Below are 24,026 nucleotides of genomic sequence, written 5' to 3'. Positions count from 1 at the left end.
TTTGCTAATCGCTGTAATACATAAGCATATAAGAAATAGGAGCATAAGTAGGCCATACGGCCCCTCGAGCCTGCTCCACCATTCAATAAAATCATGGCTGATCATGGTCCTCAACTCCATTTTCCCGCCCGATCTCCATATCCCTTGATTCCCTTAGACTCCAAAAACCTATTTATCTCAGCCTTGAATATATTCAGAGACTTAGCATCCATAGCCCTCTGGGGCAGAGAATTCCAAAGATTCACAAACCTCAGAGTGAAGAAATTCTTCCTCATCTCTCTCTTAAATGGCCTACCCTTTATCCTGAGACTGTGCCCCCGAGTTCTAGACACTCCAGCCAGGGAAAACAACCTTTCAGCATCTACCCTGTCAATCCTCTTGTATGTTTCAATAAGATCATAGAAACATAGAAACATAGAAAATAGGTGCAGGAGTAGGCCATTCGGCCCTTCGAGCCTGCACCGCCATTCAATAAGATCATGGCTGATCATTCCTTCAGCACCCCTTTCCTGCTTTCTCTCCATACCCCTTGATCCCCTTAGCCGTAAGGGCCATATCTAACTCCCTCTTGAATATATCCAATGAACTGGCATCAACAACTCTCTGCGGCAGGGAATTCCACAGGTCAACAACTCTGAGTGAAGAAGTTTCCTTCATCTCAGTCCTAAATGGCCTACTCCTTATCCTAAGACTATGTCCCATGGTTCTGGACTTCCCCAACATCGAGAACATTCTTCCCGCATCTAACCTGTCCAGTCCCGTCAGAATCTTGTATGTTTCTATGAGATCCCCTCTCATCCTTCTAAACTCCAGAGAGTATAGGTCCATTCTATACATCTCTCATCATAAGACAGCCCTCTCATCCAAGGAATCAATCTAGTGAACCTTCACTGCACCACCTCCAAGGCAAGTATATCCTTCCTTAGATAAGGAGACCAAAACTGTGCACAGTACTCCAGGTGTGGTCTCACCAAGGCCCTGTACAATTGTAGCAAGACTTCCTTACTTTTATACTCAAAACCCCTTGCAATAAAGGACAACATGCCATTTGCCTTATTGCTTGCTATACCTGCATGCTAGCTTTCCGTGTTTCTTGCACCAGGGCACCCAAATCTCTCTGAACACCAACATTTAAAAGTTTCTCTGCATTTAAAAAATATTCTGTTTTTCTATTGTTCCTACCAAAGTGAATAACCTCACATTTCCCTACATTATACATCATCTGCCACCTTACTGCCCACTAATTTAGTCTATCGATGTCTCTTTGCAGACACTGTGTTCTCCTCACAGCTTACTGTCCCACCTAGTTTTGTATCGTCAGCAAACTTAGATACATTACACTCGGTCCCTTCATCTAGGTCATTAATATAGATTGTAAATAGCTGAGGCCCCAGCACTGATCTTTGTAGCGCCCCACTAATTACAGCCTGCCAACCCGAAAAAGACTCATTTATCCCTACTCTCTGTTTTCAGTCCGTTAACCAATCCTCTATCCATGCTAATACATTACCTCCAATCCCATGAGCCTTTATCTTGTGTAATAAACTTTTATGTGGCACCTTATCGAATGCCTTTTGGAAGTCCAAATATACTACATCCACTGGTTTCCCTTTATCTACCCTGCTAGTTACATCCTCAAGAAATTCTAATAAATTTGACAAACACAATTTCCCTTTCATAAAACTATGTTGACTCTGCCTAATCATGTTACGATTTTCAAAGTGCCCTGATATCACAGGGCACTTAGAAAACACATACAGAGGCTGCTATATAAAACCTTCAGAGTTTGCTAATCACTATAATATAGGAGAACAATCCCAGCTTCTCAAGTTTCCCTCATCTCTGGTATAATTTGAGTAAATCTTCTCTCCAAGGCCTTCTCTGTTGAAATGTAAGAGCCCCAATTTCTCCAGCTGTGTAACTAAAGCCCTTCAACCATCTCCTACTTACCTGTTCTCAGTAAACCTAAACTGTACACTTTGGAGACACACATGTTGTTGAGAACAGGTCATCTCCACATCCCTACTGTTGTTGGAAACCCAAAGTAAGTGACTCAACAGTCCCAGTCTCATGCCTTTGTTACCTCTAGACTTGAGTATTCCAATGTTCCTGGCCGGCCTCCCACCTAATACCCTCTGTAAATTTGAGCTCATCCAAAACTCTGCTGCCCGTATCCTAACTTGAGTCCCATTCACCCATCACCCCTGTGCTTGCTAACCTACATTGGTTCCCAGTCCGGCAACATTTCGATTGAAAAATGTTCATTATTGTGTACAAATCCCTCCATTGCCTCACGCCGCCCCCCACAATCCCTATCCCTGTAACCTCCTCCATCCCTACAACCAATGATCCCTCTAATTTTTTTTCCCCGAGCGGTATCTTTAAATTTGCCACGCTCTCTTCCAGCAGCGGCGCTGGTGAGCGGCCCATACGCTACCTCACGATCGCAAGCCCGCGCACCTGAGGGGGAACATTGCATGCACCCCTCCGAGGTCTCTGCGTTCCTCCAATTCTCGCCTTCTGTGCATCCTTGATTTTAATCATGCCACCATTGGCGGCCATGCCTTCTGTTGCCTAAACTCCAAGCTCTGGAACTCCCTGCCTAAACTTCTCCGCCTCTCTTTCCTCCCTTAAGACACTCCTTAAAACCTACCACTTTGACCAAGCCTGTCGTAATATTTCCTTATGTGCTCGGTGTCAAATTTTGTTTTATAAATCCTCCTGTGAAGCGCCTTGGGACGTTTTAAAGGTACTATATTAAAGGTGCTATATAGAAAGACTTGTATTTATATCGCACCTTTCATGGCCACCAGACGTCTCAAAGCGCTTTACAGCCAATGAGGTACTTTTGGAGAGTAGTCACTGTTGTAATGTAACATAAATACAAGTTGTTGATAAATAAGTGTGTTAACAGTTCCAATCAGATGGGGTTTGCAAAGTGCACCAGATCGTGAATCCATCACAAAAATAAACCAATTCCAAGCTCAAGCTCACCAAAGATGCAGACTTCAGTGATGTGAGATCTGCACTGCCGCTCCCATTGCAACCCTGCTGCCGGAAAGCGGGTCTCCAAAGCTGCGCGACGGTTTTGCGACGGGAGAACGAGCTGTTACTCTGGTTACGTGGCTGCCGTGTGGCGGTGGCTGGAGCGGGGAGCGGGCTGGTCACCCTGGCAACGGGTGGGCCGGGGGCTGGTCATCGGGGGCCGGAGCGTGGTCCTGACAGGTCAGTGGCAGGGGGTGGGGATCGGGAATAGTGGTAACGGTCAGGGGGAGGTGGTGAGGGGATAATGGTTACGGTCAGTGGGAGTGGGAGGGAGAGGGAGTTAGGGGAAGGGGGAGAGGTGATGAGGGGAAAGGGATATTGATAGTGGTGATGGTGAGGGGCTCGGGGAGGAGGTGGTGACATGGTCAGGGAGAAGTGGGAGGGGGTAGTGGTATGGTCAGGGGGTGGGAGGAGATGTCAATGCAAGGGAGAGGTGGTCGGGGGTAATGGTGATGGTCGAGGGGGGTGGGACAGGTGCTCAGGGAGGTAGAGATGGTCAGGTGAGTGGTGGTGGTCACGCTGTAATAGGAGTTGGTCGGGCAGAGGGGAGATTGTTGGCGGCGGGGGGGGCGATAGCAGAGCGGGACAAGGGGAGATGGTAGGGGGAAGATTGGAGGGGACGGATAGGAGGGTGAGTATTGGAGGGTTGAATAGTGAGGGAAGAATGGAGAGAGAGGGAAAGGTAGAAGTGAGGGAAAGGGAGACTGCAGAGACGAGGAATGAATAGTGAGGAAGGGAAAAAGCAGGCCAGGTTGCAGCGGAGAGGTCAGGAGCACTCAGAATCATTTTTTTTTTTCACTTCGTGTCTGAACAACACACCAATGCTTCCATGATATATTAAATGAAAATAATATTCCATTGAGTGGTTGTCAAAACTTGTTTTGCTTTGTTTGCCAAACATCCTTGCAGACTGTCCCCCTAGTGTGTGTGTGTGTGTATGTATTTGTTGAGCAGTGTGGTCACAGAATGATCCTGGTGCTGTATTGTTTCTGTGGAACTTTAACCCCAGTCTCGCAGTTCAGAATGTACTGTGGTCATGTTCAAATGCTGATGTGTCAAGTTGTGGTTCATGGTTGAGATTAGAAAGGGGCAGTGTAAGGGAGATTACAAATGGTCCAGTTATTATTTGCTTTTGCAGTACAGAGTATTGATTATGTAGTGTGTTGCACTGGCTCTTATTTCCTGGTTAGAACATAAGAACATAAGAATTAGGAACAGGAGTAGGCCATCTAGCCCCTCGAGCCTGCTCCGCCATTCAATAAGATCATGGCTGATCTGGCCGTGGACTCAGCTGCGCTTACCCGCCCGCTCCCCGTAACCCTTAATTCCCTCATTGGTTAAAAATCTATCTATCTGTGATTTGAATACATTCAATGAGCTAGCCTCAACTGCTTCCTTGGGCAGAGAATTCCACAGATTCACAACCCTCTGGGAGAAGAAATTCCTTCTCAACTCAGTTTTAAATTGGCTCCCCCGTATTTTGAGGCTGTGCCCCCTAGTTCTAGTCTCCCCGACCAGTGGAAACAACCTCTCCGCCTCTATCTTGTCTATCCCTTTCATATTTTAAATGTTTCTATAAGATCACCCCTCATCCTTCTGAACTCCAACGAGTAAAGACCCAGTCTACTCAATCTATCATCATAAGGTAACCCCCTTATCTCCGGAATCAGCCTAATGAATCGTCTCTGTACCCCCTCAAAAGCCAGTATATCCTTCCTTAAGTAAGGTGACCAAAACTGCACGCAGTACTCCAGGTGCGGCCTTACCAATACCCTGTACAGTTGCAGCAGGACCTCCCTGCTTTTGTACTCCATCCCTCTTGCAATGAAGACCAACATTCCATTCGCCTTCCTGATTACCTGCTGCACCTGCAAACTAACTTTTTTTGGGATTCATGCACAAGGACCATCAGCCGGTCCAGGCAGCGGGCGGTCGAGGGGGTCGTTCAACCTGACTGCCTGCCTCTCTTCCGCTCTTACATCCGGTCCAGGGTGTCCTTGGAGATGGAGCACGCGATGTCCACCGGTACGCTCGCGGCCTTCCGCGAGAGGTGGGCACCGGAGGGACTGGAGTGCATCATCACGCCCGGCAACCAAATTTTAATTTAATTTTACGTTTTAAAGTTTAATTTGTTTTAATTGCCGGTGCTTTTAGTGTCCCCCTCCCCTTTTTTAGGGGGCACTGGAAAAATGTGATTCTAGCGCCCCAAAAAAAAACCAAAAAAAAGAAAAACACAAAAAAAAACCACAAAAAAGGGAAAAAAAAGGGCCTTGTAAATGTCTGCTGTGTCATCCAGGGCGGGTGGCACGGTTTAATGTTTTTTGTTTTACAGGTAGACTCTAAAAGAGTTTCATGCACAAGGACCCCCCAGGTCCCTCTGCACCGCAGCATGTCGTAATTTCTCCCCATTCAAATAATATTCCCTTTACTGTTTTTCTTCCCCAAGGTGGATGACATCACACTTTCCGACATTGTATTCCATCTGCCAAACCTTAGCCCATTCGCTTAACTTATCCAAATCTCTTTGCAGCCTCTCTGTGTCCTCTACACAATCCGCTTTCCCACGAATCTTTGTGTTAGCTGCAAATTTTGTTACACTACACTCTGTCCCCTCTTCCAGGTCATCTATGTATATTGTAAACAGTTGTGGTTCCAGCACCGATCCCTGTGGCACACCACTAACCACCGATTTCCAACCCGAAAAGGACCCATTTATCCCGACTCTCTGCTTTCTGTTCGCCAGCCAATTCTCTATCCATGCTAATACATTTCCTCTGACTCCGCGTACCTCTATCTTCTGCAGTAACCTTTTGTGTGGCATCTTATCGAATGCCTTTTGGAAATCTAAATACACCACATCCATCGGTACACCTCTATCCACCATGCTCGTTATATCCTCAAAGAATTCCAGTAAATTAGTTAAACATGATTTCCCCTTCATGAATCCATGCTGCGTCTGCTTGATTGCACTATTCCTATCTAGATGTCCTGCTATTTCTTCCTTAATGATAGTTTCAAGCATTTTCCCCACTACAGATGTTAAACTAACCGGCCTATAGTTACCTGCCTTTTGTCTGCCCCCTTTTTTAAACAGAGGCGTTACATTAGCTGCTTTCCAATCCGCTGGTACCTCCCCAGAGTCCAGAGAATTTTGGTAGATTATAACGAATGCATCTGCTATAACTTCCGCCATCTCTTTTAATACCCTGGGATGCATTTCATCAGGACCAGGGGACTTGTCTACCTTGAGATCCATTAGCCTGTCCAGCACTACCCCCCCTAGTGATAGTGATTGTCTCAAGGTCCTCCCTTCCCACATTCCTGTGACCAGCAATTTTTGGCATGGTTTTTGTGTCTTCCACTGTGAAGACCGAAGCAAAATAATTGTTTATGGTCTCAGCCATTTCTACATTTCCCATTATTAAATCCCCCTTCTCATCTTCTAAGGGACCAACATTTACTTTAGTCACTCTTTTCCGTTTTATGTATCTGTAAAAGCTTTTACTACCTGTTTTTATGTTTTGTGCAAGTTTACCTTCGTAATCTATCTTTCCTTTCTTTATTGCTTTTTTAGTCATTCTTTGCTGTTGTTTAAAATTTTCCCAATCTTCTAGTTTCCCACTAACTTTAGCCACCTTATACGCATTGGTCTTTGATTTGATACTCTCCTTTATTTCCTTGGTTATCCACGGCTGGTTATCCCTTCTCTTACCACCCTTCTTTTTCACTGGAATATATTTTTGTTGCGCACTATGAAAGAGCTCCTTAAAAGTCCTCCACTGTTCCTCAATTGTGCCACCGTTTAGTCTGTGTTTCCAGTCTACTTTAGCCAACTCTGCCCTCATCCCACTGTAGTCCCCTTTGTTTAAGCATAGTACGCTCGTTTCTGACACAACTTCCTCACCCTCAATCTGTATTACAAATTCAACCATACTGTGATCACTCATTCCGAGAGGATCTTTTACTAGATCATCGTTTATTTTTCCTGTCTCATTACACAGGACCAGATCTAAGATAGCTTGCTCCCTTGTAGGTTCTGTAACATACTGTTCTAAGAAACAATCCCATATGCATTCTATGAATTCCTCCTCCAGGCTACCCCGTGCGATTTGAGTTGACCAATTGATATCTAAGTTAAAATCCCCCATGACTGCTCCGGTTCCTTTTTCACATGCCTCCACTATTCCCTTGATTATTGCCCGCCCCACCGTGAAATTATTATTTGGGGGCCTATAAACTATGCCCACCAGTGACTTTTTCCCCTTACTATCTCTAATCTCCACCCACAATGATTCAACATTTTGTTCATTAGAGCCAATATCGTCTCTCACAACTGCCCTGATATCTTCCTTTATTAACAGAGCTACCCCACTCCTTTCCCTTCTTGTCTATCTTTCCGAATCGTCACATACCCCTGTATGTTTAATTCCCAGTCTTGGCCACCCTGCAACCATGTTTCTGTAATGGCCACCAAATCATATCCATTTGTAATGATTTGTGCCGTCAACTCATTTACTTTATTTTGAATGCTGCGTGCGTTTAGGTAGAGTGTTTTAATCCTAGTTTTTAAACCATGATTTCTAGTTTTGACCCCTCCTGCAGCCCCTTTATATTCAGTGGCCCTTTTTGTTTTTTGCCTTGGGTTTCTCTGCCCTCCACTTTTGCTCATCTCCTTTCTGTCTTTTGCTTTTGTCTCCTTTTTGTTTCCCTCTGTCTCCCTGCATTGGTTCCCATCCCCCTGCCATATTAGTTTAACTCCTCCCCAACAGCATTAGCAAACACTCCCCCTAGGACATTGGTTCCGGTCCTGCCCAGGTGCAGACCGTCTGGTTTGTACTGGTCCCACCTCCCCCAGAACCTGTTCCAATGCCCCAGGAATTTGAATCCCTCCCTGCTGCATCACTGCTCAAGCCACGTATTCATCTGCGCTATCCTGCGATTCCTACTCTGACCAGCACGTGGCACTGGTAGCAATCCCGAGATTACTACTTTTGAGGTCCTACTTTTTAATTTAGCTCCTAGCTCCTTAAATTCGTCTCGTAGGACCTCATCCCTTTTTTTACCTATGTCGTTGGTACCAATGTGCACCACGACAACTGGCTGTTCTCCCTCCCTTTTTAGAATGTCCTGCACCCGCTCCGAGACTGCTGACTGTGTCTCAAGAAGCATCATGTCATAATATTTTTGCACGTCTGTTGCAGTGATCTTTGGCATCCTTCATCGTATCTGCTGTCCAGTGAAAGAAATCCACTGAGGCCTCGAGAGGTACAGTGGCTTGGCTCACCTCATGGGACCAGGTTTGAATGTAGCCTGGTGGATTGGAGGAGTATATACTCAATGGCCCGGATTTTGCAGTGGGTAATGTCAGCGAACTGTCAGTATTGGCCATCGTTACCCCTCGGTGTCCTGGGGCCAATATTTATCCCTCAATCAACATAACAAAAACAGAGTATCTGGTCATTATTACATTGCTGTTTGTGGGATCCTGCTGTGTGCAAATTGGCTGTCGCATTTCCTACATTACAACAGTGACTACATTACTAAAATAGTTAATTGGCTGTAAAGCGCTTTGAGACATCCGGTGGTTGTGAAAGACGCTATGTAAATGCAGGTCTTTTTTCTCTCTGAATCTGACCATAACTTCAGGATGAAGCGCATGTGCACATAAATGTGCAAGTCCTGAAGTTGCGGTCAGTCATTCACTGTTCCAAAACAGGCTGCGCTGTAGATCTATTCATAGCCGGAAATCAGTGGAACTGGAGGAAACTTGGACTTTTCCACGCTAATATCGCTGTTAACTACTCCATTAAAATGAAGCCTTGTTGGAATAGGTGTAACTGGGGTTTTAGCAGCTTGTTGACTGCTAAACAACCGTTCTGGCCCTGAAAAATAAATTTTTTATACTTAAACAATGTCAAATTTCTCCATTATGATAAAAATTACAATTAAATTTTTTTTTGTAAGTTTGTTCATGATATTTCAGCTTCTACATTAACCACATGTGTATCCCAATCTTTATTTCGCTCTCTAACATTTAAAAAAAAGTCCAGATAATCTACTTTTCATTTCCTGGTTTGTTGTCTGTGAAAATTCTTCAACATGATTGGCTGCTGAGACAGCTTAATGATGTCACTGCTGCAACGTGCTTCCCCCCCCCCCCCCCCCCATTGACAGCGTTCCAATCAATTACACGTTGGAAAACCTAAAGTTTTTGCCACAAAGATCACAAATTATGGGCCATAAAGCTATTCCATGACTTTGATAAAGTGAAGAACATCCAGCTGTTGGGATGGTTTCCTGGGGTCAGTGAGGTTCAGATTGAATCACTGGTCAGGGCCCCACTGCCAATGATGGAACCACTCCAGAATCCTCCGTTGTCAAGCCTGGGAATCACTAAAGCTTTAATTTTTTTTTAAAGAATATTTTATGACTTTTTCAATAGATATCGGCAGATTCATCTTTACAGCTCACTGATGAAATTCAGTTTAAAGGGTTCATTTCGTCCAAACCCACAATTTGCCAGAATGATTCTCAGTTCCTGCAAATATGCTCAATTCTAAAATCAGTAATAGATTTATGAATTGTAGTCTCATTATCATGTTTCTTGATAGTTTATGTATTTGTGTGAACAGTGTTCTTTTATTACTCACTCATAGGCAGAGCCTCAAAACAAGGATGACTTGCTTCCACGCCAAAAAAGGAGGAGTTCACAGGTGCTTCAATGAAGGACCCGAACTACATCCTGAAGGGTGGAAGGTGCCTGTGCGTGGATTTTTTTTTACGTGTGGTGGCCGTTGCATACCAGCCCCAACATGGGCTTGACAGAGCTAGATCTTGGTCCAGTGGCAAGGATTACCCAAGACAACTGGAGACAAGCTCTGCTGCATGGACCTAGTGCGCACACATATCACAGTGTGGGCTGGCCCGTGCTGCCCCTGGGGCCCTGGCCCCGAATCACGCCTCCCCTGGGCCCCGATCACATCCCTCCACAGTCTCTCGCCGCTCCTGCTGTATCTGCCCACGCTCAAATCACTGACCTGGACCTTGATGACGTCACTCTTCGCTGCCGTCGCCCTCCTGCACCAGCTCGCGCTGCTCCCTCCAGTAGTATGCCTCCACGCTGCTCCCGAGGCCTCCACGCCACTCCTTTTATGGCTAACTTAGTGTACCTCGGGGGTAAGCAGAACTTGTGCTTCTATATGCAGCCTTATGTAGCTGTGCAACATTAATCTGCCTGGAACTCAGCATAAATCGGCATTTCACCAAAATGACATAAGGGTGGCTGAAGTCGGGAAGTGAAAGATGTCACACTGGTGGCAGTAGGGAAGGCTGTTGTGCATTTGGGGCCGTGATACACTAATGAGCCGCAGTAGAGGCAATTTTACCTATCACCTGACACAGTGTTTGAGGCTGATACCGGGTGTCCCAAAATGGAACGTGTAATGTATTTGCTTCATGGGTTCTTGGCTTAAGAATTCATAGCCACACATAGCTATTATGAACGAGTTGGTTTATTAACAAAGGTTGAACAATCACACTACATATTACCAGTTCATCCACCGGGCTCACAACCACCAAGCTCATTGTGGATGACCTCAACCCAACTGACTGGGGTTTTTTATTGAATCTTGTGAAATCAGGTGACTTGCTAAGCCACTCACAATGCAACAGCTCTACAACTATTTTGGTAGAAACTTTCATTCAAGTGCCCCCTCTTTTTTTTGAGGGCACCAAAAACCACAAATTAACAATTGAACATAAAAGGGAACCTTTGTCAAATCAAATCAAATTAAAATTTTGTTCCCAGATGAAATGGCGCCCAGTGGACACCACGTGCTCCATCTCCAGAGACACCCTGGCTCGAACCTAACCGTGGAAGAGAGGCAGACAGTCGGGCTGAACGACCCCCTCGACTGCCCGTTGCCTGAATGGGTTAATGGCCACCTTGGCCAGGCCCAGGAGCAGTCCTACAAGGAGGCCTTCCGACCTGCCCGCTCCCCTCCGCACAGGATGCCCAAAGATCAGGAGCGTGGGACTGAAGTACAACCGGAATTTGAGGAGCAGCCCCTTCAAATATTGGAACAGGGGCTGCAACCTGACGCACTCCACATAAACGTGGAACACGGACTCTTCCATGACAGCAGAAATTACAGACGGCCCGGGAGTCCGTGAAGCGACTTAAAACCGATTTCACGGGACTGCCCCGTGCAAAATCCTCCAGGCCAAGTCCCCAATAAATAAAGGGAGGACTCCTGCATAGAGGGCACTCAGTTAGGGACCCCCGCCTCCTCCGGACGGCAAGATGGTGCGCCATGGCGTGTCCGGGCAGCAGACGAGGATGGCAACGTGGAGAGTGTGTAAGAGCAGCCCGTACAGGAATACCCTCCGCGCAGAACTGAAAGGCACGGAGGGGATTTCCCGGAGGAGGCTCAAGTTGTGAGGCGCCGGCTCCTGAGGGAGGTTTCGGGGCTTGGCGCCAATGAGGAACTCCATCCGATGGGGGTCAGTTCGGACGGGATCTCCCCACGTGCTTGAGGTTCCTCGACAGACCTAATGGAGTCCGGGCCCATTGCTGTTTTTAGCGACTCGATGGCATTGGCCGCGCGCTGTACATCGGCCCAGGATATCAACAGCTCTACAACTTTTTTTGCAAAGCAAAATTAAACAGCTAAATCAAGTGCCCCTGATCTGGGGGACATTACAAACACTTCTCAAGGCCCTTTTTTATTTATTTATTGTTTTTTTTAATGTTTTTGTTGTGGATTTATTTGGGCAATAAAACCATAAATTTTACAAGTGCCCCTTATAAAAGGGGAGGGGGACACTAAAACCGGCACACTAAAAACAAATTGAACATTAAAACATATAAAATCAAATTAAAAATGGTTGCCGGGGGTGATGATGCACTCCAGTCCCTCCGGCGCCCACCTCTCGTGGAAGGCCTTGAGCGTACCGGTGGACACAGCGTGCTCCATCTCTAGGGACACCCTGGCTCAGATGAAAGCGCAGAAGAGAGGCAGGCAGTCAGGCTGAATGGCCCCCTCGACCGCCCGCTGCCTGGACCGGCTGATGGCTCCCTTGGCCATGCCCAGGAGCAGTCCTACAAGGAGGCCCTCGGACCTACCCGCTCCCCTCCGCACAGGGTGTCCAAAGATCAGGAGTGTGGGACTGAAGTGCAAACAAAATTTGAGGAGCAGCCCCTTTAAATAGTGGAATAGGGGCTGCAACTCATACATTCCATAAAAACATGGAATCCTCCAGACTACTGAAATTGCAGGCGGCCTGGGAGCCCGTGAACCGACTTAAAAATTTGTTGTACGGGACTGCTCCGTGCACCACCCTCCAGGCCAAGTCCCCAATAAATAGTGGGAGGACTCCCACGTAGAGTGCACTCCATTGGGGACCCCCGCCTCCTCCGGACGGCAAGATGGCGCGCCATGGCGTGTCCGGATGGCAGACGAGGATGGCAAAGTGGAGAGTGTGCAGGAGCAGCCCGTACAGAAAACCCCTCCACGCAGAACTGAAAGGCATGGAGGGGATTTCCCCGAGGTGGCTCAAGTTGTGAGGCGCCGGCTCCCAAGGGAGGTTTTGGGGCTTGGCGCCGATGAGGAATTCCGTCCGGATGGGGGTCAGTTCGGACGGGAACTCCCCACGTGCTTGAGCCTCCTCGAGACACCTAACGGAGTCAGGGCCCAGCGCTATTTTTAGTGACTCGATGGCATCGGCCGCGCGGCGGACGTTGGCTCAGTTTAGGCGCCGTGCCAGCACGTCTGCTGCCATCCAGCCTGTTCCTCCACCATCGTGCAGGTCCCTGACCCTGGTCACCTCGCCAGCCACAGCCCTCTCGTCCGCCTGCCACCTAAAACCGCGGTCGTGGAGGTACGGATTCCTGAGCAGCGGCTCCTGCAGGACAGCCGCCATTCCAGACGGTGGAGAGTTGCGCTTGGCAGTGACTTTGTTCCAGACCCTGATGAGTTCCTTGTAAAAGACAGGCAGCCCCTGCACGGCGGTCCTGACACCCCCCAGGCTCACAAACAGGAGCTGCGTGTCATAATTGAGGCTGTACTGCTGGCGGAAGAAATATGTCGCCAGCGCACGCCACCTAGGAGGGGGCGCGACGTAAAGTTATCTCTGCAGGGTCTGAAAACGGAAAGTCGCGAGCTGGGTGCCGATGCACACCAACACCTGACCGCCCTCCCTAAGCGGGAGACTCAAAACCGCGGCAGAGACCCAGTGCTTCCTATTGTTCCAGAAGAAGTCCACCAGCTTCTTCTGTATCTTGGCGACAGACACAGGGGGAGGGGTCAAAGTGACCAGCGGTACCACAGCATAGCGACCACCAGCTGGTTTATGACTAGCGCTCGACCCCTGTAGGACAGCACTCGGAGCAGTCCTGTCCAGCGCCCTAGGCGAGCGGCGACCTTGGCCTCCAGCTCTTGCCAGTTTGCCGGCCAGGCTTCCTAGTCGGGGCTAAGGTAGACTCCCAGATAGAGGAGATGGGTCGTGCTCCAGGCAGGGAGTCCACCCGCCACTGACCCACCAGGAGTCCGGAACATTTCTCCCAGTTGATCCTGGTGGAGGATGCGGCTGAGTAAATCTCTTGGCACTCACGCATCCTCCGCAGGTCAACGGGATCCTCGACCGTGAGGAGCATGTCATCGGCATAAGCCAAGAGGACGACTTCCACACCCAGCCCTTGCAGAGCCAGAGATAGTCGTGATCCACCCTGTCGAACGCCTTCTCTTGGTCTAAAGACAGGAAGGCGACCGACAGACCAGCCTCTTAGGAATGATGGATCAGGTCCCGGACCAGATGGATATTATCATGGATTGTCCGGCCCGGGACCATTTAGGACTGGTCGGAGTGGATCATGTGGTCCAGCACAGCGCCAAGGCAAGCAGACATCACCCTGGCTAAGATTTTATAATCCGTGCTGAGGAGGGGGACTGGGCGGCAGTTCTTAAGTCGGCGGAGATCGCCCTTCTTAGGCAGCAGGACGATGACTGCCCTGCGCCAAAAGAGGGGCATCTCCCCAGTCGCCAGATTTTCCCCGAGGACCCTTGCGTAGTCGCCCCCCAGGATGATCCAGAACGCCCTGTGGAACTTCACAGTCAGCCCGTCCAGCCCCAGGGCTTTTCCCCTCGAGAACTGGTCGAGGGCGCCGGTCAGCTCCGCCAGGCTTAGTGGAGCTTCCAGATTTTCGGCGCCCTCCGGGCCGACCTTCGGCAGGTCCTCCCACAAAACTCTACGTGCTTCCTCGCTGGAGAGAACAGAGCCCCGTAATATTCTCGGGCCTTGATGCTGACGCCATTCGGATCCAAGACGAGAGACGCGTCATCGGCCAGCAGCGTCAAAAGCTGCTTACGGACCCCCTGTCTTTTTTCTAGCGAGTAGAAGAAGGGGGAATCCGCAGGAACCGGATCCGCGACCTCACGAACGCGCCTCGGGACCCGATGTGCTGCAGGTCCTTCAGCGCAGCCTTCTTCGCTTCATACACCGTCCGCAGGGCCGGGTCCTCGATGACTTGACCGAGACGGGATTCCAGGTCGAGCACCTCCTTTTCTAGGCACACCACCCTGGCTGCCCGCCTCTTGGTCGACCCCCTCGCATACTCTTGACAGAAGAGATGGACGTGAGCCTTGCCCACGTCCTACCATAGCCTCAAGGAGGGGAAGCCCCCCTGCTTCCTTCTCCAGTCGGCCCAGAAATGATGAAACAAGTCTTGGAACCGCTCGTCCTCCAGCAGCAGGTTGTTAAAATGCCAGTACGCGGACCCCATCCTCGCGCGGAGCGAAGCGAGCTCCGCCCACACCAGGTGGTGGTCCGAACACGGCACCGGCCGCATGGAGGCCGCCGGAAGGCAGGAGACGTACGCCCGAGACACGTAAAGGTGGTCGACTCTGGACCATCCTCTTTCAGGCCTCACCCATGTAAAGGCGCTGGAGTCGGAATGGAGATTTTGCCAGACGTCCACCAAGTCGAAGGACCCGACCAGCTCCCTCAACTTCTCGATCGCCGGCATGCTCTGCGGGGCACCGGAGCGGTCCCTCTCCTCGAGGATGCAGCTAAAATCCCCCCCGAGGACAATGCAGTCGCCGACATCGATAGAGCCAAGAAAGTGGACATTTCTTCGAAGAAGCGCATTTGCTGCGGGCCGGGCTGGGGGGCGTACACGTTCACGAGATGGAGCGGCACGTCCCCCAGGCGAACCGTGACGTGCAGCAAGCGGCCTGGCACGGGCTCCTTGACCCCCAAGATCTCCGGCTGAAAATGCGGGGCCAGCAAGATAGCCACCCCACAAGAAGTGGCAGTGAGGTGGCTCATGCGGGCCTCTCCTTGCCATTCCAGGAGCCACGTGGCCTCATCTCCCGGAACAGTGTGGGTTTCTTGCAGGAAGCACACCGCATATTTCCCCTCCTGCAGGAGTGAAAAATTGTTAAATCTACGGCGTGCCTCTCTGCCGCCGTTGATGTTGAGGCTGGCTATGGTTATCTTCATGGCAAAAGCATAGTGCAACCTCTAACTTAACCTATTGTAGGGCGGGGACTTCCACTCCCTCAGCAACCCAGCGAGGAATGTTTTGAGCCGGCGCAGCTCAAGGTTTTGTGGTTTTGATAAGGGCCCGCCCGCGGCCATGGTTTTAGCAGCGGTGCGGACGGACTTGATGAGCAGCGCCGGCTCAGACCATTTTTCCAGGGCCAGATGGGCTCGGTTGCGGCGACCCTGGCTCTGAACCATAAAGTCCCGGAGCTCCTTTACAGGAATGAGGGGGGACTCAGTGGCGGGCACGAGGAGATCCACCACCTCACTGGTGATGGACTCCAGATCTTCTCCCGTGCCCTCCACCGAGTCCCCATCCACCTCCGGGAGGTCGCCGCCAGCAGCCGGTCCGTCGACCACACGAGGTACGGCAAACCGCCCAGCCGCTCCATCCGGCTCTGGCTCTACCCCGATCCTACCCCCAGGATCGTCGACAGAGGAGTCCCCGCTGGGCTCTTTTTGTTGGGCTACCGGGTCGGGAAGTGGCAGCGGAAGGGGGGTCCCCCTCCACCCCAGGCACCGGGGAACACGGAGAAACTAGGCCGAAGTACAGCTCCATGTCCTCCAAGTCCCCCGGCTCCAAAGTTAGGGGCGAAGGTTGGGATTCCTCACCCTCCCCGCCACCATCTCCCGGCCAAGCGATTGGATGTTCAGGATTTTCTTTTAAAATTCCGCTTTGTTTTACTGCGAGGTTGAGCAAGTCCCGGGGGATGATGGCTAATGGCTGGGCAGGCTCAGGTTTGGCCTTTTCGGCCTCGCCCGCCTCAGTCCCCGGGACGCTCGGCCCAGAGGCGATGCATTCTTCCGGCAGCCCCGCGCCCCCCGCAACAGGCAGATCTTCTTCCCTGTCCCCGGGACGCAGAGGCTGGGCAGCCTCGACTGTCTCACCCTCCCCGGGTACAGGTTCCCCCCGCCTACGGCGCCGTTTGGGAACGCTGGTGAGGGAGGCGGGACACGCGGCGAGCACCGACTCCTCCGCGGAGGGATGTTGTTCCTCCTCCGCCTCATTGGAGCGGTGCCTCCTTTTTTGACTGGGGTGGGCGCGGAGGCAGGGAGACCTCCATGTCTGCCGAGGCCTCCTGCTCCGCTACCCCCTTTTGGCTTTTCTTGCCCGCGCCCGAGCCCGACCGCGGGTGGTAAGCTCTCTGCGGTATGAGTCAAGGGCTCGGACACGGGCTCGGGATACCCCGCGCTCGCCGGTGACTGGGGTTGGCCGAGCGCGGTGATGGGGCTGTCTGGCACACTGAGGGGACCCGCCTCGAGGTGTTTACTTTTCCTCCGCGCCTTCCTTCCGCCCGGACGCTCTCCCTCCCCCCCGCCGGAGGCCATGAAGACAAAGGCCTCCGACGATGCCCGCGCACCTACAGCTCCCGGCACGCGGACGCTACTAGGGGGAGGGGTGGCGGCGCCGGCACCAGCCTTGGCCGCCTTAGGTGTTTTGGCGGCCTTGGAGGCGGTGCAGTTCTTACGAACGTGCCCCACCTCCCTACAGGCGTGGCACCACACGCCGTCCGACTTCTAAAAGAAGCGGTAGGCAGTCCCCTCGTGGACGACATTGAAGGCTCCCTCCGTCGTCTCTTCCCGCGCCAGCCGAACAAAAAGCTGGCGGCGGAAGGAGAACACGTGACGGAGGCTGGCCTCCCTGAGGCCGAGTGGTATCGGGTTGATCCCCGACCTTACCTCCCCCAGTTGGTGACGGTGGGGGAGGAGGAGCTCAGCAGGAACAAAGGGCGGGACATTTGAAAGTATGACCCTCTGCACGGTGGCCTCGAGAGGGTCCACCGGCAGGAAGGTCCCGCCCACCGTGAGCCCCTTTTCCAGGGCCAGGGACACCGCCCGCTCCGACCCCAGGAAGAACACAGCCTTGCCGGACATCTTGGAGGCTGCGACAATGGCCGAGGGGCCGACTACCCCAGCCATTGCCCGCACGCACTCCTCGATGCTCATGTTGGGGTGAGTGTAGCACTTAACCCCGTGTTTTTTCGTTCTAAGTTTGAATGGTGGCAGGGCAGCAGGAGGCGCTGTGGCTGCAGACACCACATTTGCATATGTCCTTGCTGGCCCTGCCACTGGCGTAGATGAGGTCGCCATTATGGGGTCTCTTTAAGGGCTACACCCATCCCAAATTCACAGGCCTGATAGGTCTTAATTGGCCTTGTTGATATTTGAGCAGAGGGAGCTTTTAAAGAGGCACACCTCTCCGCTACCTAACGATTTGGGGAGGGGCCTTGCTCCCTCTGCTCAGTGTCTTTTTATTAAATAATTGTTTTTAATTAAGAGGAGAAAGGGGCTCTCAGAGAGCGAGAGAGAGAGAGCGAGAGACACACACACACACACACACACACACACACACACGAGAGGGAAGCTGTGAGAGCAGGTCTCCCCTCACATCGTTGGGTGGGTGTTGCAGGGCTGCTCCCCCCAGATGGTCAACACAAAACACAGTCTTATTTGATGGTCTTCGGGTGGGGAGAGAAGATGTCTTCACCCGGGCTAGCTGGAACTACCCAGGCACAGCATTCCCAACGATGTTAAATGGGTGTTAATGAAGGCTACGCAGGCAGCTCCAACTAACCCGGGCCAGGCAATGGGGGAGGGGTGCTTTAGGGATGTGTGGGGCCTAGTTTTTAGCAAGAGACCCCCACACACACACACACCTCCCGCGATGTTCCAGCCTTCGATTTAATCTTCTTTCCTCCCCCCGCCGATAAAACATTGTCTTTTTGGGGTGTGCACCAATATACCCACCTGTAGAATGTTGTTAATGGGTCTCCCTCTTTCCACACGAATGATGTTTTCCAGTTGATGGTACTTGTTTTTTCCCCCTCTCTCCAACTCCCTGTAGCAGTGGTGTTGTAGTAGTTTTTGCTCTCCTCCTCTCCCTCAAGATGTTTTGAATGTAGTAAGCCCCTTCCTCCTCTTCCTGGGGTGTTCACAGGTCTCCAAAGGCAAGAGCAAAAGCAAGAGCTCCTCTCCCCACAAGCTCACTGCTCCAAATGAATAGGCCACTCCTCCAACAGCTCAACAAACCTGTGAGTATACTCACAGGTTGCTACATTACAGAAAGGCTTCCATTCCACAGCACCAACATTCTTAATATTGGGTGTAAAAATCACACGCACGTTTAAGGAAAGGAGTCAGAACACTTTTACAAAACATCCATCCCAATCCCTCCAGTCCATTTTGCTAAAAGAGTTGACCACAGCTGAGCCTTTCAAGGTCAGCTGTGTTTCCTGTTGCAACAAATGGGAAATGGAACCTTGTAAATGTCAGCAACTTGGTGACCGATCACTTACCAGCCTCCATAGGGCACGTAGAATTGGGGGAAGGAAAAATAAAGGGAGAAAGCGCGTGGCTGTTGCCAGTCACAGATCCTGTGCTGATTATCTGCTGTGTGTTCTAACTCGCCTCTCTCTCTCTCTGTTTTTCTCCCCCATTTATCAGTTAACCTTTGAGCTGTGAGTAGCAAAAGGAGGCAGATCTGAGCCACGCTGTCGCCCGTGTGGACCTATCGGCTCAAGATGATAGGGTGACATTCAGCAGCAAGGAGCTTAATATAGAAGCCGTGTGGTTAAGGTCCTTCCCTCCTACTCGCTGTGCCTTTACCATATGGCTAGGTAAGCAATGCAATTCCTTCAAAAGTCTCGCTGCATGTTAAATCTGTTAGTACTGCATTTTTCTTAATGATCATTTGACAACTAAAGGTCGAATGAATTATTCTGCTTTTTTTCCCTCAGTCCAAAGCCACTTATTTAATATCTTGGCCTCGTGCAGATCTGTGAATGATTAAACTATTTAGAGTTTTTGAAAGAGCAATGTTCTTTAATTGATGGTGCCAGCAGAGATTGGGCCTATACTCTCTGGAATTTGGAAGAATGAGAGGTGATCTTATTGAAACATATAAGATTCGGAGGAGTATTGACAGGGTAGATGCAGGGAGGTTGTTTCCCCCTAGCTGGGGAGTCTAGAACCAGGGGTCACAGTCTCAGGGTAAGGGGTCAGCCATTTAAGACTGAGATGAGGAGAAATTTCTTCTCTCAAAGGGTTGTGAATCTTTGGAATTCTCTGCCCCAGAGGGCTTAGATAGACTTTTTGGACTCTTGGGGAATCGAGGGACATGGGGATAGGGCAGAAAGGTGTAGTTGACGTTGAAGATCAGCCATGATCTTATTGAATGGCGGAATAAGCTTGGGGGGGGGGCCGTATGGCCAACTCCTGCTCCTAATTGTTATGTAGAATCAGTAATCTAGTGGAACCGCTATAATCTGACATAGTGAAGAGGGGGTGAGGGGGACATCTTGAAGGATAATGAAAATGGTTAGATCATTTAGATTCCCACAAGTGCAATAGATGAAACATCACAACGACAAATATTTCCGCTTACCAATACAGTGTAACCCATTCCAATGTCCAGCTTTATACAACACAACAACCTGTCTATTGGAGTCATCTGTTCGTCCAGCTTGACGGGCTGTAGCACACTACTGGCATCTCCATGAAGGATCCTAATAAATCCAGACATTCTTATCAAATCGGGTCATAAAACTAAGTGTTTTTTTTTAATGTACACGTCTGGTGGCTTTTTAAAGCGAGGATTTGAATTTCCTGTGCTCCTTTGGAGTTCTACGTGATTACGGGTTGGCACCTGCCAGCCTCGGAAATTGGCATTGTACGCTTGTTTTCATGATGTTGGGAACTTGCTATGCAGTGCAGGACTCTCCTCGAATGTTTTCAGCATACAGCTACTGCACTGACAAAAGTATCTTGCTTCAACTTGGAAAAGAAACGTCAAGGCTTGCATTTACATAGTGTCTCATCATGTCTCGGAAACAACTCGACAAGTGGTTCGTGTACAAGGAATTATTTTTTGATTACAGTGACGTTTTTTTTTACTCACCCTCAGGATATGGGCGTCGCTGACAAAGCCAGTATTTATCGTCCATCCCAATTGATTTGCCCTGAGTGGTTTTATGCAACTAAGTGACTTTCTAGGCCTCTTCAGAATGCAGTTCAGAGTCAACCACTTACACAGGAAAATGTGGCAGCCATATTTTAGACAGCAAGATGCCACAAACAATGATGAGAATTGACCTTTTTATTGGTGCCATTGTATTTGGATGGCAATTCTGAGACAGAAAATGACACTGGGCCATTTTGAGTGAAGAGCAACGTTTATCACTGCTCTCATGACCCGCCCCATGGCCATTGGGAGTGCGGGCAACTGAGATTGTGCTTTGCTGCAACTCTATCTCAAACTGCCAATTGGAAAATACGAGTGAAAATTTAATGGACCAGAGTAATACCGCTGAGCTGCTCTTTTTCATGTACATCACTGTCTGGAGTAAAAATAAAATGGGGAAGGTGGCTCAACCGTGACTAACAAGAGAAGTTAGGGATAGTGTTAATACCAAGGACGAGCCATATAAATTGGCCAGAAAAAGCAGCAAACCCGAGAACTGGGAGAAATTTAGAATTCAGCAGCGGAGGACAAAGGGTTTAATTAGGAGGGGGGAAATAGAGTATGAGAGGAAGTTTGCTGGCAACATAAAAACTGACTGCAAAAGCTTCTATAGATATGTGAAGAGAAAAAGATTAGTGAAGACAAACGTAGGTCCCTTGCAGTCAGAATCAGGTGAATTTATAATGGGGAACAAAGAAATGGCAGACCAATCGAACAAATACTTTGGTTCTGTCTTCACGAAGGAAGACACAAATAACCTTCTGGAAATACTAGGGACTGAGGGTCTAGCGAGAAGGAGGAACTGAAGGAAATCCTTATTAGTCAGGAAATTGTGTTAGGGAAATTGATGGGATTGAAGGCCGATAAATCCCCAGGGCCTGATAGTCTGCATCCCAGAGTACTTAAGGAAGTGGCCCTAGAAATAGTGGATGCATTGGTGATCATTTTCCAACAGTCTATCGACTCTGGATCAGTTCCTATGGACTGGAGGGTAGCTAATGTAACACCCCTTTTTAAAAAAGGAGGGAGAGAGAAAACGGGTAATTATCGACCGGTTAGCCTGACATCAGTAGTGGGGTAAATGTTGGAATCAATCATCAAGGATGAAATAGCAGCGCATTTGGAAAGCAGTGACAGGATCGGTCCAAGTCAGCATGGATTTATGAAAGGGAAATCATGCTTGACAAATCTTCTCGAATTTTTTGAGAATGTAACTAGTAGAGTGGACAAGGGCAAATCAGTGGATGTGGTGTATTTGGACTTTCAAAAGGCTTTTGACAAGGTCCCACATGAGATTGGTGTGCAAAATTAAAGCACGTGGTATTGGGGATAATGTATTGACGTGGATAGAGAACTGGTTGGCAGACAGGAAGCAGAGAGTCGGGATAAACGGGTCCTTTTCAGAATGGCAGGCAGTGACTAGTGGGGTGCCGCAGGGCTCACTGCTGGGACCACAGCTATTTACAATATACATCAATGATTTAGATGAAGGAATTGAGAGTAATATGTCCAAGTTTGCAGATGGCACTAAGCTGGGTGGCAGTGTGAGCTGTGAGGAGGATGCTAAGAGGCTGCAGGGTGACTTGGACAGGTTAGGTGAGTGGACAAATGCATGGCAGATGCAGTATAATGTGGATAAATGTGACAAACGTAGGTCCCCTGCAGTCAGAATCAGGGGAAGTCATAACCGGGAACAAAGAAATGGCAGATCAATTGAACAAGTACTTTGGTTCGTTATTCACTATGGAGGACACAAACAACCTTCCGGATATAAAAGGGGTCAGAGGGTCTAGTAAGAAGGAGGAACTGAGGGAAATCCTTATTAGTCGGGAAATTGTGTTGGGGAAATTGATGGGATTGAAGGGCGATAAATCCCCAGGGTCTGATGGACTGCATCCCAGAGTATTTAAGGAGGTGGCCTTGGAAATAGCGGATGCATTGACAGTCATTTTCCAACATTCCATTGACTCTGGATCAGTTCCTATCGAGTGGAGGGTAGCCAATGTAACCCCACTTTTTAAAAAAGGAGGGAGAGAGAAAACAGGGAATTATAGACCGGTCAGCCTGACATTGGTAGTGGGTAAAAAGATGGAATCAATTATTAAGGCTGTCATAGCAGCGCATTTGGAAAGAGGTTACATGATAGGTCCAAGTCAGCATGGATTTGTGAAAGGGAAATCTTGCTTGACAAATCTGGAATTTTTTGAGGATGTTTCCAGTAGAGTGGACAAGGGAGAACCAGTTGATGTGGTATATTTGGACTTTCAGAAGGCTTTCGACAAGGTCCCACACAAGAGCTTAATGTGCAAAGTTAAAGCACGTGGGATTGGGGGTAGTGTGCTGACGTGGATTGAGAACTGGTTGTCAGACAGGAAGCAAAGAGTAGGAGTAAATGGGTACTTTTCAGAATGGCAGGCAGTGACTAGTGGGGTACCGCAAGGTTCTGTGCTGGGGCCCCAGCTGTTTACATTGTACATTAATGATTTAGACGAGGAGATTAAATGTAGTATTTCCAAATTTGCGGATGACAATAAGTTAGGTGGCAGTGTGAGCTGCGAGGAGGATGATATGAGGCTGCAGAGTGACTTGGATAGGTTAGGTGAGTGGGCAAATGCATGGCAGATGAAGTATAATGTGGATAAATGTGAGGTTATCCACTTTGGTGGTAAAAACAGAGAGACAGACTATTATCTGAATGGTGACAGATTAGGAAAAGGGAAGGTGCAACGAGACCTGGGTGTCATGGTACATCAGTCATTGAAGGTTGGCATGCAAGTACAGCAGGCGGTTAAGAAAGCAAATGGCATGTTGACCTTCATAGCAAGGGGATTTGAGTACAGGGGCAGGGAGGTGTTACTACATTGTGAGGCCACACCTGGAGTATTGTGTACAGTTTTGGTCTCCTAACTTGAGGAAGGACATTCTTGCTATTGAGGGAGTGCAGCGAAGATTCACCAGACTGATTCCTGGGATGGCGGGACTGATATATAAAGAAAGACTGGATCAACTGGGCTTGTATTCACTGGAGTTCAGAAGAATGAGAGGGGATCTCATAGAAACATATAAAATTCTGACGGGACTGGGCAGGTTAGATGCAGGAAGAATGTTCCCGATGTTGGGGGAGTCCAGAACCAGGGGTCACAATCTAAGGATAATGGGTAAGCCATTTAGGACCGAGATGAGGAGAAACTTCTTCACTCAGAGAGTTGTTAACCTGTGGAATTCTCTTCTGCAGTGAGTTGTTGATGCCACTTCGTTAGATATATTCAAGAAGGAGTTGGATATGGCCCTTACGGCTAAAGTGATCAAGGGGTATGGAGGGAAAGCAGGAAAGGGATACTGAGGTGAATGATCAGCCATGATCTTGTTGAATGGTGGTGCAGGCTCGAGGGGCCGAATGGCCTACTCCTGCACCTATTTTTCTATGTTTCTATCTGGAATTTCTCTTTCCCCCTCCCTCCGCACTTCCAGCCCCCCATCG

General features: G+C 49.4%; 1 protein-coding gene across 2 annotated transcripts in view; it reads left to right on the top strand.

Moving 5' to 3' along the window:
• The first annotated feature begins 3,070 nt into the window (after window positions 1–3,070).
• LOC139260191 (ectonucleoside triphosphate diphosphohydrolase 4-like) overlaps window positions 3,071–24,026 on the top strand; it is a 124,665-nt gene continuing 103,709 nt past the window's right edge. For both annotated transcript variants that reach the window (XM_070876464.1, XM_070876463.1), the window contains exons 1-2: window positions 3,071–3,225; window positions 19,030–19,202. In XM_070876464.1, the coding sequence (XP_070732565.1) occupies window positions 19,195–19,202 (8 nt within the window). In that variant the 5' untranslated portion in view covers window positions 3,071–3,225; window positions 19,030–19,194. The remainder of the gene's footprint in view (window positions 3,226–19,029; window positions 19,203–24,026) is intronic.

Source organism: Pristiophorus japonicus, chromosome 3 (assembly GCF_044704955.1).
Source record: "Pristiophorus japonicus isolate sPriJap1 chromosome 3, sPriJap1.hap1, whole genome shotgun sequence".
Classification (NCBI taxonomy): domain Eukaryota; kingdom Metazoa; phylum Chordata; class Chondrichthyes; family Pristiophoridae; genus Pristiophorus; species Pristiophorus japonicus.
Note: the sequence above shows the minus strand (reverse complement) of the source record. Positions and strands in the feature narration are given on the sequence as shown.